The sequence below is a fragment of the Ochotona curzoniae genome, unplaced genomic scaffold (genome assembly GCF_017591425.1).
Source record: "Ochotona curzoniae isolate NIBS_2020 unplaced genomic scaffold, NIBS_Ocur_1.0 contig_2688, whole genome shotgun sequence".
NCBI lineage: Eukaryota > Metazoa > Chordata > Mammalia > Lagomorpha > Ochotonidae > Ochotona > Ochotona curzoniae.
In genome coordinates, this window is record NW_024465553.1 from 24,164,456 (window position 1) to 24,180,907 (window position 16,452).

The window sequence follows — 16,452 nt, forward strand, 5'->3', positions numbered from 1 at the left end:
CCCACCCCAACTGAAGGGCGCCCGTGCTTGTTGCACACCCTGGGGGGGAAAGTCCCCGGGTCACGCGGTTGTGTGTGGGGAGGCTGTGTGACGCTCAGGCTCGTCCCCACGCTTCCGCCTCCAGTCACGACTGCGGACCGCGGCGGCGGCGGCGGCGACGGCGCCCGGAGCGCGGGGCCGACCCCCGCCCGGCCACTCCGGCAGGCGGGCGCGCACGTACGCACGCACGCACACACACCGCGACCGCGGCGCCCCTCGCCGCCCCGCCACCGGGCGCGCAGGGTCACGTGGGCGCGGCGCGGGGCGGCCGGCGCGCGGGAAGCCGCGCGAGAGCGGGCCGCGGGGTGCGTGAGCTGGCGGCGGCGCGGGAGCCCGCCCCTCCCGCACGGAGGAGCCCGCCCGCCCGCCGCGGCGGCGTCTGGGTAAGCGACGCGGCCCTGCCCCTGTGGGCAGCCCGGGGCTCGGGCCCTCCCGCCGCGAGCCTCCGGGGGCGGGGAGGGGGTGCGGCGGCCGCGGGCCTGGGCGCGAGACGGAAGCCAGGAGCCGGGCGAGAGGGAGGTGTTTGGGGTCCGCTCAGAGCGCCAGGCAGGGCGCAGGAGGAAGATGGCAACCGCCGGGCAGCCGGGCAGCCGGGGGCGGGATGACCCCGGAGCCCTCCCGGCAGCGCTCCCTGGCGCGAGCCGGCCCTGGAAGCCCGGGTGGCCGGGCGGGATGGCGGGCCTGCGGGGGTCAGGCCGGGAGGACGCTGCGGCCGCGGCTCCTGGCTCCCAGGCTTTCAGGCAGGAAGTTGCTCCTACCCAAGTCGTTCTTTTCTTTCTTTTTTTTTTTTTTCACCCTCTAAATTATGTTTCATAAAGCCAACCCAGTTTTTCTCTTTGAAGCTGGCTCTTCCTGGCATTCATAACTCGGGCTGTTAGAGGTTGCTTAGGCGACCCATGGCGTTGTACCTGGACCCCCGACGGCAGCTTTGGAAAACCTTTGTTGTCGGCCTGGTTTTCCTGGAGGGGTCAGTCCCCTGGGCGGAGGCATTGGTTCCCTCGCAGGATCCCTTCAACTGTGTACTGTACATTTTGCCATCTTGGGTGCCCACGTTTATAGATGGGGGGCTTGTACGATGTCCGACCTGTCCCCGTCGTTTGCCAGGTGTAAGACACCAGCGGGCCTAGAGAGGGGGTGCTGCCTGTTGGAGATCCCACACCTGCTTACATGCCAGACTTGGGGGACTGGGACTTCCCGTCCTCGCCCTTTCCACCATCAGTTTATCCCACTCCCCCTAGAGAATGTGTGTAAGCGCCAGCCAGTGTGGATCACAGCGTGGCTTCCCAGGACTAGAGAAATCAGCCGTGGCCCGATATTGAGATAACACTAATTCCCAGGAGGGATAGACAACTCAAGATGTGCTTGGGAGACAAGAGCCTCTCGTCCTGACCCATTCCCCTCCCCCTGCCCAGTTCTCCCCTCTCTGCAACTGCTGCGGTGGTAGCTTAGGGGTGCTTCCTCGGGTAAAAGCACTCAGCTTCTCTTTTGCAACCGCCTGGATGTGTTTTAAGGAGGGGTGCATTAGGGATCCATGGTGAGACATAACCTCACTGACAGAGAGAGGCTAGTCCTGCAGGTCGGCTGTAGCTGGAATGCGGGAAGCATGCAGCGGTGGTCAGCCAGGGAGCCGGCCAACCGGGAGGGGGTCCCACGTGACCCGCCTTATCTTTCCTGCCCTGAGCGGCGGCTTTCTTGGTTGGAAGTGGTTAGTGCTGCTGTTTATTGAGGACCTGCAGTGAAACCTTTATAATTTTTCATTCTGGCAAAGCGGGGGTGGTGCTAGCTCCCTGGTACCGACCTGTCGCCAGCAAGAGGAATTTACCTGGCCGCGGGTGAGGCCGACATTTACAGTTTGACGCGTTCTCTTATCTCCCCCAGTCCAGCCAGCAGGACTCTTTTGCTCCCACTTAAAGTCGGGAAGGGGATGAGAGAATGGCCTGTGGCTGATTTATTGGCGCCTGTGGTTGCCCAGAGAGGCCGAGCAGGACTTTCAGCTGCCCTCTCTGCTTTAGAAAGTGGAGCTGTGTGCTTCCACCCTATCTCCTGAGGGGAATGCGAAGGAGCCAGGCTGTCTAGCTGGGGAGGAGGGGCCCGAGTGCCTTGGCCGTAAAATATCCTGGCCAGGGCTGTGCTGGGAAGTGTTGCATAATGCCCACCCCACCACTGAGCCAGAGTGATTTATTTACTATGGTGCGAAGGTGGTGCTTTTCCAGCTCGTTCCTTTTAGCGCTAATAGGGCCAGAGGGGAGTGTGTGTGGGGGGTGTACATTGCAGGGTTTTCCCCAGCCCTCTATGTTTTAAAAAAGCGGGGCAGGTGCCCTTGTGTTGATCACTTACAAAGTACTTCTAGGGCACTTCCCATGCACTCTTCTGAGGGTTGAAAGGGAGGACGCGTGGCCCCTGGCTGTATTTTCCAGTAGCTACCAGCAGTGGCCAGAACGGCACTGTTCTCCCCAGGAGAGCAGAGTGCTGTTTGAATCTGCTTCCGGAAAGTGGAAGCCGACCTTGGTTTGGGGATCATGAGTTCAGTTTGTTGACACCTTTGCTAGCAGGAATTTTTTTCCCCCTGGGCTGGGGTTGAGGAGGCAGGTTGGGTGGATACTGTGGACAGTGATGAGTCAATGATTTGTGAAAATTTTCTGACTTTCTTTCCCTGATTATACATTAGCCTGAGAAATTGAAGCCCCCTAGGAAAGGGCTTCCTGAGTGTGTGTGTGGCTGGCGCTCTGTGCCGGAGGGAAGCCTGGCTCCCCCCGCTCAGAAGTTCCCATCACGTGTTGGTGTTCTCTTCTGGCTCCGTGCTAGCATGCTCATCATTTTCAGCTTTCTCCTGTCCTATGATTACCATTTTTTTTTCTGTGAGAAATGCAGTCTTCATTTTTTCCCCCCCAATGGCCTGAGAAGAATCTTTTTGCTTTCTTTAGAGTCCTCTGATTTTTTTTTCCATTTTTTTTTTTTTGGAGGTCCACTAGCCAGCTGCTCTTCCCTTCCCGTACATTCCTGCCTGCCAGGCTCTGTGGCTTTTATCAGGCTCCCCACAGTGCTGGTTGGTGGGGGTTAGAGCAACAGCAGGCTGGCTGTGTGTGCCGGCCAGCAGCAGGCCGGTTTCTAGAGCACGCTGCTCTCCATCCGCCGTAGCTTCTCCCCTGCTGCCTTGCTGTGTGGATGTCTGCATTCATGCTAGATTTCACTTCAAACTGGGTATTCCGCTTTTCAATTTCTACATTTTCTGAGTATTGAAGAAAGAAATTAATGGCTTATGGGAGAAAATATTTTTATTTTATTTGAAAGAGTTGTAGAGAGGAAGAGACAAGATCTTCCATCCTCTGGTTTCTACCGCTTTTCCCAGGTGCATCAGCAGGGAGCTGGATCGGAAGTAGTGCTGCCGAGACACTAAGCAGTGCTTGTATTTGATGCTGGCCTCATAGGAGGTGGCTCTATCCATTATAACATCAGCCCCAATATTTCTTTTGTCTTTAAAATTTTGTTTATTTGGGCCTGGCACAGTAGCCTAGTGGCCAAACTCCTCGCCTTGCACATACCAGGATCCCATATGGGTACCAGTTTATGTCCCAGCTGCTCCACTTCCCTTTCAGTCCCCTGGATGCGGCCTGGTAAAGCAGTCAAGGATGGCCCAAAGCCTTGGGACCCTGAACCTTCATGGGTGACCTAGAAGAAGCTCCTGGCTCCTGTCTTCAGATTGGCTCAGGATCAGCTGTTGTGGCCACTTGGGGAGTGAACCAACAGACAGAAAATCTTTCTCTCCTTCTCTCTGTGACTCTGACTTCCCAATAAAAATAAAATATTAAAACGATTCTTTATTTAGAAGTCAGAGTTGCGTGTGCACGCACACACACACACACACACACACACAGATCCAGGCGGCGGTTGGAGGAGAGAGATCTTCCATCCACTGGTTCACTTCCCAAGTGGTCACCAATGTCCAGAGCTGGGCCAGGCAGAAGCCAAGAGTTCCATTAGAGTTTCTCACATAGACGGCAGGGGGCCAAGACTTGAGCCATCTTGTCATGCTTTCCCAGGTGCCTTAGCAGGGAGCTGGATTGAAAGTACAGCAGCTGGGGTCTGAAGTAGTGCCCCTTTGGAATGCCAGTTAGCAGTCTAACCTACTATGCCATAATGCTGGCCCCTAAATACTTTGTTTAAAAGATCTGAAAATGATATGCTCCTCCCACTCCCCATGCTTACCCCTACTAGTTTAGAGTTTTCCTTAATCTGGCCAATTTTACTCTAGTTTTAGCTTACATCTAGAATTATAGTGGTTGACATTTGCTTATTTAATGTAATCATTATCATTCCCATATTTTGATTACTTCTTGTGAACCTACCTTCTTACATGAAGTTATTTTTTAAAGATTGTTTATTTATTTGAAAGGCAGAGTTACAGAGAGTGAGGAAGGGGAGAGAGGGAGAGATCTTCAGCCCGTGGCTTACTCCCTCAGTGGTTGCAACAACCAGAGCTGGGCTGGTCTGAAATACAGAGCTTCTTCCAGGTCTCCCACACGGGTGCAGGGGCCTAGGCATTTGGGCCATTCTCCACTGCTTTCCCAGACACATTACAGGGAGTTAGATCAGAAGTGGAGCAGCCAGGACTGAAACAGGTGCCTGTATGAGATGCTGGCACCGCACACAGTGGCTTTGCTCGCATGCCACAGCACCAGCCAGGAAATTGCATCCTTAGAAAATAGTAGCATAAAGTTGTTACATCCTAATCGGCATGACCTAGAGCTACTGTACTCTAGAAAGTAAATAACGTTCCTACACTCTCTTAAATATCCATGTAATTTTAGAATGTGAAATCACCTTTTGGATTTCCTTGTTTCCCTGTTCTTTGGCTGTGGCTTGTAATGGAGGCATTGTGTTAGAATCAGCTGGGGAGCTGTTTAAAACGAGGACCTGGGGCCGGAGTTGTGACTTAGCCTGCTAAAGCCGCTGTGACGCCAGCGTCCCATATGGGCGCCAGTTCATGACGTGGCTGCTCTACTTTCTACCCAGCTCCCTGCTGATGTACCTGGGGAAACCAGTGCAAGCTGGTACCGTGTGTGGGCCCCTGCAGCCCATGTGGGAGACCCAGATGAAGTACCTGGCTCCTGACTTGGGCTTGGCCCAGCGTTGACCTTAGCAGTGGTCTTGGGAGTAAACCAGCAAATGGAAGATCTCTCTCCCCTGTCTTTCCCGCTCTCTCTGTAACTCTGACTTTCAAAGAAATAATTCAAATGAATGAATAATGTTTCAAACTAATAGCCTAAGAAATCCATGCCTGCCTCGCAGCAGTTCTATTGGGTTAGTCTGGGGCAGGACCAAGGTATCAGTGCAGCTCTCCATAGAGCATTCCTCATAGAACATTCCAGGATAAAGTGATTTCTCCATATGTCCTTTCTCTAAGTGACCAAGTAGCAAACCTCACAGTCATCTGCAAGTACCTTGGAAAAGTTAAAATTGTTGTAGGAAGGCCCTAATCACTTGGCACTGGGCACATTTCCAGTTTACGTTTGCATCTCAGAAAAGTTATGTTGCCTCTGCCAGCCTTCCTGTCTCCTTGATTATGATTAATCACAAAGTCCCAGGGTTAGGGACCTACAGAGCAGGTGGGGGTGTGGATTTTCCTACAAAAGCAGATGTCTTAACTCTTCGGGTAGTTCGCATAGCATGCTTTTGCTGCTGTGGATGCAAGAGCCCAGACTGACAGATGCAGCACTTTTTTCTTTTTAATTTTAAAGTAACATAAAAGATGTTGAATGTCAAGTTAAGTCTGAATTACAGATATTAAAGTTGTTCTATCTTACTTTGAACTAATTTTTTAAAAAAGATTTCTTTTTGTTTAAAGGGCAGATTTACATAGAGAAGAAGAGAGATTGGTATTTTCTATCTGCTGGTTCACTCCCCAAATGGCTGCACTAGCTATAGCTCAGCCAATCTGAAGCCAGGAATGGGTACAGTGCCCCCAAGAACATGAGCCATCCTTCGCTGCTTTCCCAAACACTTTAGCAGGAGCAGGAGCAGAAACAGAGCAGCTGGGACTTGAACCAGTCTCCATATAGGATGCTGGCACCACAGGTCAGGGCTTAACCACTAGACCACAGTGCCAGTCCCTACCCTACTTGGAACTAATTTAGAGTTTTACTAAATCTAGAAAGTAATATTTTTATCAGAACTCGATGTTAAACTGAATGTTACCATGCAAATGTCAATTTAATAACAGATTTTGTTTAAAATGTAGCATTCTTAACATTCTGGGTTTTGTGTTGTAAATAAAATGATAAGTTAATTTTTTGCAAATTTCACACATCTGAAAATTTCCACCAAAAATTCTCAAGTAACAGGCTCAGTGCAGTAGCATAGTGGCTAAAGTCCTCGCCTCACACGTACCAGGGTCCCATATAGGTGCCAGTTTCATGTCCCGCCTGCTCCAGTTCCTATCCAGCTCCCTGCCTGTGACCTGGAAAAGCAGTCGAGGATAACCCAAAAGACCCTGCACCTGCATAGGAGACCTGGAAGAAGCTCCTGGTTCCTGGCTCGGATCAGCACAGCACTGGCCATTGCGGTCACTTGGGGAGTGAACCAGTGGATAAAGATCTTTCTCTGTGTCTCTCCTCCTGTCTGCAAATCTGTCTTTACAATAAAAATAAATAATTCTTAAAAAAAATTCTCAAGTGTAACTTTCAAAATCCTTCTGTCTGTATGGGAAACTCTGGCCATGCCATGTTCTAGAGACGATAAAATTGATAAGTGACAACAGGGGCCTGGGACATAGAGGTTAAAATCCCATTTGGGTACATCTGCATCCCATGTGGGAGTCCCAACTCTGCTCACAATCCCACAGCCCAAGAGGAAGCCTCCTGGGAGGCACACCCTGGGAGGCAGCAGGTGAGGCTTGATAGTTGGATTTCTGTGAGCCACCTACACGGGACACCTACTCAGGACACCTACACGGGACATCCGCTTTGAGCTGCCAGTGCCTGGCCCAGCCCCAGCTGATATGGGAACTCCAGGAGTGAACCAGCAGATGGCAGCTCACATACACCTCATCTCTTCTAGTAAATAAAAATACACAGATTTTTTTTTTTAATTGTAAAGACAGATATACAGAGAGGTAGAGAGACAGAGAAGAAGATCTTCCGTCCAATGATTCATTCCCCAAGAGGCCGCAACAGCCAGTCCGAAGCCAGGAACCTCTTCTGGGTCTCCCACTCAGGTGCAGGGTCCCAAGGCATTGGGCCGTCCTCAACTGCTTTCCCTGGCCACAGCATGGAGCTGAATGGGAAGTGGGGCTGCCAGGATTAGAACGGGCACCCATGTGGGATCCTAGTGCATGCAAGACGAGGACTTCAGCCACTAAGCTAGTGCACCAGGCCCCACAGATTTTTTTTAATAAGAAATGATGAGCAAAGCCATTATCAAAAGCCTAACAAGTTGCAAATAAGGTTGGATTGGAAAATGTCCTAACACCTTTGCAATGGATTAATAGCTTTGCTATTGACTTCAGGTAAAATCTAGTTATATTACCTTAAAACATCAAAAAACTCCTGTTAAACAAGTGTAAATAAACTTATTAAATATATCTAGGGTTTTTTTTAGATGTATCTGAATTTGTTTCAGTTTATTAACTTTGAAAATTTTACCCCATTTTCTGAGTCAACATATTAGAATTGTCAGTGTATATTCGTTCATAACTTTAAGTTCTAGTTGGGAATTTTGAAGAGAAGGTACCAAGTTTGAAGTCAGACGTGAAGTATGAGCACCCATCAGCTACTGCGTTGGGTACCTCTCCTGGCTTCTCCAAATTTGTGGTTCCTCACCCATCTGCCCTACGATGTCACAGGACCAGAAAAGGGACAGGGTAGGACTGTGGTTGTCAGAGTGGGGTTCGGGGACCCCCTGCAGGTTCCTGAAACCCTTCCAGAGAATCTGAGGGAGCGTTCTTTTACAAGGCCACATTCTTTTTACTAACAATTTTTATTTTATTTTTAATACTGATTACATAGTGGAGAGGAATGCATGCCCATGTAGGCCTCTGATTAGGATATACTTTGGTATATCCACAGACCTAGACATTCGCTGCAAAGTCTAAGTGGGATAAGTTCTTGCTGTACTTGAGCCAAAACATATTGAATTCAGAAAGAGAAAAATAATCCAGCTATGCTTTTAAAATTTATTATTGTTGTTATTTTATTGGAAAGTCGGATATACAGAGAAAAGACAGAGAGGAAGGTCTTCCATCTGCTGATTCACTCCCCAAGTAGCCACAACAGCCAGGGCTGAGCCAATCTGAAGCCAGGAGCTCTTCTGTGTCTCCCACACGGGTGTAGGGTCTCAAGGCTTTGGGCCGTCCACAACTGCTTTCCCAGGCCACAGGCAGGGAGCTGGAAGGGAAGTGGAGCTGCCGGAACACGAACCGGCACCAATATGGATGGGATCTCGGCACATGCAAGGTGAAGACTTTAGCCACTAGGTTACCATGCCTGGCCCACCAGCTGTTTTTAAAGCCAGATATCAGGATTGAAGAACATAAAACAGTGTCACTCTCTTCACTTACTTATGATGTGTTTCAGGAAAGGAAATTAATGTACAAGTTATTAATTGCTATTTAAAAGAAATTGGTGTATTTTTAATTCTCATTTTAATTCATTTAAAAAGACGTATTCATTTGAAAGAGTTACAGAGAGAGGGCAAGGCAGAGAAGGAGATCTTCCATCTGCTGGTTCATATCCCAGATGGCCACAGTGGTCGTGGCTGGGCCCAGCCAAGCCCAAGCAGCAGGAGCTTCTTGCAGATCCCCCACGTGGGTAGCAGGTGCCCAAACACTCACACCATCTTCTACTTTTCTTGGAATATCAGAGGGAGTTGGAACAAAAGTGGAACAGCCGGAACTCAAACCAATACCCTTATGGGATGCTGTGGTCAAAAGTGGCAGCCTTAACTACTATGCCACAGTGTTGGCTCATTTCTTTTTTTAAAGAAGATTGTATATTTAAAAGAATTACAAAGAGAGAGGAGAGAGAGAGATCTTCCCTCCGCTGGTTTACTCCACAGATGGTTTCAGTAGCCAAGAGTTAGGAAGAACTCCGTTCAAGTCTCCCATTTGGGTGCAGGGAGCCAGCTTCAGCTGCTTGCCCAGGTGCATGGGCAGGGAGCTGGGTTGCAAGTGGAGTAGCTACATCCCATGTGGGATGCAGGCAGTGGCTCAATCTTCAGGGCTGTGAAACTAGTGTGTAATTTCTACTGTGATAAGCATTGATGAGCATTATCTGCATAATCTAAAATATTGATAAGCATGATCTTCACAATCCTCAATACTTATTTTATGAGTATAAATGAATCTTGAGACCAGAGTGTGCAGTAGAACTGCTGGAGAAAGGGTGCTGGCTGAGTGGATCAAGTGGAGGCAGTTCTGTCGATATAAACTATAAGCTCAACACATAACTGTAAAAATTACCAAATGATATCTGAGAGGTACAGAAGCTAGAAGAGGGGATAGCAGTAAGTGGCCATTTTTATTTCATCTAACTTAAGGACCTGGTTGAATGCACGAGAGGATGGCTAAGATGAGGATCTTACTTCAAGAAAAGAGGCCAGAGCTCAGGGCAACCATGGCTGGAAAGTGGAGGAGGAAATCCTGGCAGACGTTAGGAGGCTGGACCCCAGGTTCTGTGTCTAAGCCCTGTTCAAATCGCGTGCCGGCCCCTGTTCTGTACATGTGTGGCATGGCCCGGCTGCAGCGTGCCTTGGCCGCAAAGGCTAAACCGATTTCAGCTGCTGCCTGCCAAATGAGAGGCAGAGCGTGGGGGCCGAACACCAGTCAAACTGTCTGCAAAGCTTCTATACTCTCTGGAGAGGTATCACTGAGCCTAGAATTTATTGAAAGCGTGTTGATCTCACAGTCATACTTTGTAGAACGGAACCCAGAATGATTGGCTGTGGGGAACAAAAACCAACACCAGGAGAGCGGCATCCTGCCCAGTGCAGGTGCACTGCTACGGTGACCCCGAGTGAATTTAGCAGAGAACAGCCAAAACGGCTATTAGACCATCCTCTAGGATCTAAAACAAAATGAGATTGTGATTCCTGAACAAATAGGAAACTCAGCAGAGAAACACTTCAAAAGAGAAAGGAAAAAATTTTACCTGGAAATAGAGTATACAAAATGTGAAACTCTCACGGAATGTGATGGATTAGAAAGGGCAGGAAGAGACATTGAGTTTGAAGATGGATGACTAGGAATTGCTGCCTCTGAATCACAATTAGAAAGACACTGGTGTAAGCAAAAGTCCCCTGGCAGTGTCACTCCTCTGTGTCGGCTGTGTCGCTCCAGCCTTGTTCCCAGGCCTGCGCTCGCCTTCTCCCTTGACCAGGGAACCGACTTCCCAGCCTGCAAGAGCGCTGGCAGGTTTCCAACGTCAGACAAGGAGCCCGCCTTCTCCACCTCTAACTGCCACGCTGGTACTTGAGCTGGTCTCTCCCCTTGCCCTTTGGCTTGGAGAAAGCTCCCCTCAGGGTCAAGGTCCTCCTTGGATCTGCAGTTCCCGGACTGTCCACTTTCTCCGTACCCACCCTTTATGGCTCATGCTTTGTCCATCTCCTGCAGTAGGATGGCTCGCCTGTAGGATGCGTCCCTGTGCTGGCGTCCGCCCTTTCCTCGGCCTGCCTGCCCCACTGCCTGTTCCTTGGGGAACTTATGCGCAGGTGCACCTGAACGCAGGTGAGGTTCTAGTGCTCCTAGGCCCCAGGTGAATCAGGCATGTGGCCTGAGGTTTCTGGAAAGGGCTGGACTCACTGGAACTGATAAATACTGCAAACATTTTGGGGTGCTGGGAAGGATCCCTAAAGAACCCTGACAGCTCTTGTCCCAGGACCCTGGTAAGTCGTAACACTTGGGGTTGATAATCCGCGAGGACTGCAGTCTCCCAGGAGGCAGAGCAGCTGCGTTCCTCACACCAAGCTCCCTTCCTACAGATGGGTAAAGCCTCGTGTTACTGCTCTCCGTAGTCTGTGTTGGTTACAGTCATAGAATGTTACCTTAGGGAGGCTGGGGGTGAAATGAACTGTATGGAAAATCGTTGAATCATTTTGTTTTCTATGAACTATATCTAATTTTGCAAAAAAAAAATATACATATAGACAGATTTTCATATGTGTACGTACGCACTCACACGCATCCTTACATGTTCATGTTGTCCCTTTGCTCAGAGCCGCCATGGACACTGCCGGCCACAGCCTTGTCCTTCTCCAGCAGCTGAACATGCAGCGAGAGTTCGGCTTCCTGTGTGACTGCACGGTAGCTATTGGAGATGTTTACTTCAAAGCCCATAGAGCCGTGCTTGCTGCGTTCTCGAACTACTTCAAGATGATATTCATCCACCAGACAAGGTAAGGAGGTGGTTTGTGTGCGCCACATCCTCACTGTTGCCCGTGTAACATCGGTGCCAGGTGGTGATGTTACTGCGGATGTTTTTCAGGAGGAACAATTTGTAGTCGTTTTAATTAAGCTCAATATATAGGATTCATGCTGGAAGACAGGGAGGAAGCCTGTCCCATATCCCTTAGCCTCATATCCCAACCCTTAAATACCATCCCTACAGGGAAGGAAGCAGACTGAGTTGCTGGGTGACTTGCTAAGAGTTGGACTCTGATGTCAGTCTGAACGAAGCTAAGGATTTGTGCTGTTATTCCCTAAATTGTTCATTTCTTTTGCATTAACACTTTGGTAGCATGGCTTCAACGTCATAATTGAGATTATAGTTCCAAAGGTCATTTGTGTTGAGTATTTTCCCCCAAATAATTCTTTTGCTTTTTTGAATTTGGATTATCCTAAAATACTAAGTATGTAAGGAGAGAGCAGAGAAAGTGCTATTCAGATTCTGCAATCTTAGTAAAGAGTAAGTGTAGTCCATTCAAAATTGAAAGTGAGAGAGCATTTTAGTTTATGTGTTTTTTTTTTTTTCAAGAGCCTTAAGTGACGTATTTAAGCCCAGCTTCGGTGTTCATTGAATTGTTCAGTTACTCAGATATTACTAGACACTTAGATGAGCGGCACTAAGCTGACGCCTTCTGACCTCCACACGTGCGTAGGGAGGGTCGGGCGGGAGGGGGTGCATTTAAGTGAATGACTGCAGTGCGATTGGAGCCTCTGTGCACCACAGTTTCCTTGTTTGTCAAAGGTCAGAATAGCTTCCTCACCCTTGGGTGTGGAGAACATGAAATGCATTAGTGATATGAAAAATGCTCATCGCTTTGCACTGTTGGTTGCTGTTATTAATCCCGTGGTGAGTCTGAGGGGAGTGTGAGATGTAGAAGGTACACTAGTGGTTTTGGCTGTCCTGTTTGGGGTCTTCAAAGCATTCATGGGGGGCTAGTGTTCAGCCTGGTGGTTAAGGTGCTGGTTTAGAGGTCCCTCCTCTGAGCAGGTGCTTGGCATAGCAGTTAAGATGCTACTTAGGACCCCTGAACCCCATTTCAGAGTGTCTGGGTTCAAGTCCCAGCTCAGCCTCTGATTCCAGCTTCCCACTGATATGTCCCCAGGGAGGCGGCAGCAGATGAGGGCTCAGTACTCGGGTATTTGCTATTCATGTGGGAGGCACATTTGTGACACGTCAGCTCCTTGAGCAAGGGCCAGTCCTGTTTTTCATCTATAACAACGAGTGAAAGAACAGTTTAGGAAAAGCAATAAAATGCAGATCACAGCTTACCGACAGATAAGCACACAGGAACACATGAGGAGCAGTGCGGGTCCCTGCACGTGCAGGACGCACTGTCCCCGGGTCCTGCACACGAGTGAGCAGGACGCACTGTCCCCGGGTCCCTGCACATGCAGGACACACTGTCCCTGGGTCCTGCACGCGAGTGAGCAGGACGCACTGTCCCCGGGTCCCTGCACATGCAGGACGCACTGTCCCTGGGTCCCTGCACGCGAGTGAGCAGGACGCACTGTCCCCAGGTCCCTGCACATGCAGGACACACTGTCCCTGGGTCCTGCACGTGACTGAGCAGGACACACTGTCCCCGGGTCCCTGCACATGCAGGACGCACTGTCCCTGGGTCCCTGCACGCGAGTGAGCAGGACGCACTGTCCCCGGGTCCCTGCACGCGAGTGAGCAGGACGCATTGTCCCCGGGTCCCTGCACGCGACTGAGCAGGACGCACTGTCCCCAGGTCCCTGCATGCGACTGAGCAGGATGCACTGTCCCCGGGTCCCTGCATGCGACTGAGCAGGATGCACTGTCCCCGGGTCCTGCATGCAACTGAGCAGGATGCACTGTCCCTGGGTCCCTGCATGTGACTATGCAGGACGCACTGTCCCCAGGTCCCTGCACGTGCAGGACGCACTGTCCCTGGGTCCTGCATGTGACTGAGCAGGACGCACTGTCCCCAGGTCCTGCCACATGGAACAGCTCTTCCTTAGCCTGTTTGCATTCCTTGGAATAAAATGTCAGCTGCCTTATTTCTTTTTCTTTAAGGTTTATTTATTTTTATTGCAAAGTCAGGTATACATAGAGGAAGAGAGACAGAGAGGAAGATCTTTCGTCCACTAATTCACTCCCCAAGTGGCCGCAAAGGCTGGAGCTGAGCCAGTCCAAAGCCGGGAGCCAAGAACTCCTCCAGGTCTCCCACGCAGGTGCAGGGTCCCAAGGCTTTGGGCCATCCTCGACCACCCTCCCAGTGCACAAGCAGGGAGCTGGATGGGAAGCAGGGCCGCAGGAATTAGAACCGGCGACCATATGGGATCCCAGGCATGCAAGGCGAGGACTTTAACCACTATGCCATCACATCAGGCCCTGAATTTCAGTTTTTATCACTCCTAGAGGGAATACCCTCTGCCCCATAACTTTATCTCTGATTTTTCTTCAGATTTTCCTATGGCGGATATTTGGTTTAGGAGACCAAATTATACAGTACTTGTCCTTTTTTTGTCTGGATAAGCATGTGTTCTTAGCATACTATTTTCAGGGTCCATCCATATTGTGGCATCATTCCTTCCTTTGTGTGGCTGAGTAATACTCCGTCTTATTTTTAAAACAATAAGATTTTTAAAAACACAAAACCAACAATTATTTCTTTCTTTGCTTACTTAGTTATTTGAAAGAGCTTAAAAAAAGAGAGAGATTGTCTGTCTCCTCTTTCACTTTCTAACTGGTTACAATGACCAGGATTGGTCCAGGCTAAAGCCAGGAGCCAGAAGATTCTTTCATGTTTCCCATGTGTTAGGGCCCCAAGCATTTGGACCAGCTTCTGCTGCTTTTCCCAGACCATTAGCAGGGAACCAAATCAAAAGTGGAACAGCCAGGACACAAATCGGCACCCGTTGGGATGCTGGCATTGTAGGCAGCAGCTTTAGATTCTGTGCCACAGTAAATGTCGAAATAGTTCGAATATGCAAACTTCTGTTCAGGCAGTAGATTGAATACATAGGCTGGGCCATAAGACAGCTATGAAAACAAAAGTGTAAGCTTCTGTGGCTGCGCTTCATCGGGGCAGATTATGTTTGAACCCCTTGGGGAGGAATTCTCCTGCCCAAGATGGTGCTGTTAATTACAAGGCCAACACTGAGCGGGTCTGTCTTTCTCACAGCGAATGCATAAAAATCCAGCCGGCTGACATCCAGCCCGACATCTTCAGCTACCTGCTGCACATCATGTACACGGGGAAGGGGCCCAAGCAGATGGTGGACCACGGGCGCCTGGAGCAAGGGATCCGCTTTCTGCACGCCGACTACCTGTCGCACATCGCCACCGAAATGAACCAGGCGTTCTCCCCGGAGACCGTGCAGTCCTCCAACCTGTACGGCATTCAGATCTCAACCACCCAGAAGCCGGCTGCTGCCCTCAGACCAGGGCTGGAGGGCCCTGAGGCCCCCTGCGGCAGCAGTGGGAACCGGGCTGCTGCCCAGGCCGACCACCCCCAACTGCAGCTCTCCCTGGCCATCGGGCTGGATGATGGCACCATAGACCAGCCCAGGGCCCGTCCTGCGGCGGCACAGGCACCTGAGGAGGAACCCCAGAAGCCTCCTGTGAGCATCAAGCAGGAGCGATGTGACTCAGAGTCGGCCATGCTTCAGACCCACCCCTCGCCCGCCTCAGAGGCAGCGATGGGCCCTGCTGGGGCCGAAAGCAGTGTGAGAACGCACCTGTGCCATTACTGTGGCGAGCGCTTCGATGCCCGCGGGAGCCTTCGGCAGCACCTGCACACCCACGTGTCTGGGTCCCTCCCGTTCGGCGTGCCCGCCTCCATCCTGGAAAGCCACGACCTGGGTGAGGTGTACCCGCTGCTCGACAGCGGTGAGGCTGCCGAGGGCTGCCGGCTGGGCACGTTCGCACTGCCAGAGGGCGAGCGGCGCCAGCAGCAGCCCCCTGACCCCCCGGCCCATGCCCACGCCCATGCCAGCCCGGAGCCCCTGCAGGTCAGCCAGGTGTCCCTAATCTCCAGAGACAGCGAGCCCGTGGAACTGAACTGCAACTTCTCTTTCTCCAGGAAAAGGAAGGTCAGCTGCGCCGTGTGCGGGCACAGGTTTCTGCGCAGGAGCCAGTTGCTGGAGCACATGGGCACGCACAGGAGCAAAGCCCACAGGCACGGCCGCTGCCCCCGCATGGCCAGCACGCTGGCCCAGCGCTTCCAGGCCTGCTGTGACAGCTGGTCAGAGGGCGCCCTGAAGGGCCCCCGCGTGTCCCAGGAGCACCTAGGCCTGCCTTGTGCCTTGGAGGCCGAGCTCTCCCAGGAGAGCGTGGACACTGTCCTGGTGGAGTAGCTGGAGTAGCAGCTTGTTGGCCACTTCGGGACAGGAAACCTTCACTGTGCGGGGGTTTTCTTTTTTCTTTTTCTTTTTCTCTTTTTTTTTTTAATTTATAAATTATTTTCCTCCTCAGGCTTCCTTAAATTTTTTCTCTGCAGTTTGTCCATCATTTTAAGGTTCTATGTATTATGTCTTTTTATTGTAAGACAGTTAACATATGGCTACTAAATTGTAACCTTCGTGAAGTTATCACAGTTTTAGAAACAAGATCAATGTAGAAATAGAGAAGCCTTTGAGTGAACAGCTTTTATAGAATGTCTGGTTTTCTTCCCCCAGAATTAGTAAAATAAAAGAATATGAAGTAGATGGAATATATTCTAATGAATATCCTAGCTATCACTTTTTTTTATTGCTTCTCATGAATTAAGTTCCTGTGAGGATCATTTTAAAAAATTCTCGGGCCCGACGCGATGGCACAGTGGTTAAGGTCCTCGCCTTGCACGTCCAGGATCCCATATGGGCACCAGTTCTAATTCTGCCAGCCCCACTTCCCATCCAGCTCCCTGCCTGTGGCCTGGGAAGGCAGTCGAGGATGGCTCAAAGCCTTGGGACCCTGCACCTGCGTGGGAGACCCGGAAGAGCTCCTGGCTCCTGGCTTCAGATTGGCTCAG

The 16,452-nt window shown here is 50.6% G+C and overlaps 1 protein-coding gene across 1 annotated transcript; it reads left to right on the forward strand.

Moving 5' to 3' along the window:
• Positions 1 to 346: 346 nt before the first annotated feature.
• ZBTB25 (zinc finger and BTB domain containing 25) lies at positions 347 to 16,166 on the forward strand. Its single transcript, XM_040975465.1, has 3 exons — positions 347 to 422; positions 11,245 to 11,424; positions 14,623 to 16,166. Exons 2-3 carry the CDS (start codon positions 11,252 to 11,254, stop codon positions 15,794 to 15,796), a joined length of 1,347 nt encoding a protein of 448 aa, XP_040831399.1. The 5' UTR covers positions 347 to 422; positions 11,245 to 11,251; the 3' UTR covers positions 15,797 to 16,166.
• Positions 16,167 to 16,452: the final 286 nt, after the last annotated feature.

What these genes read in the sequence shown, in the direction of transcription:
- ZBTB25 (XM_040975465.1), top strand. Translation starts at nt 11,252, where the DNA reads ATGGACACTGCCGGCCACAGCCTTGTCCTTCTCCAGCAGCTGAACATG. An exon ending in ATATTCATCCACCAGACAAG is followed by an intron (nt 11,425 to 14,622) that starts GTAAGGAGGTGG and finishes TCTTTCTCACAG; the next exon opens with CGAATGCATAAAAATCCAGC.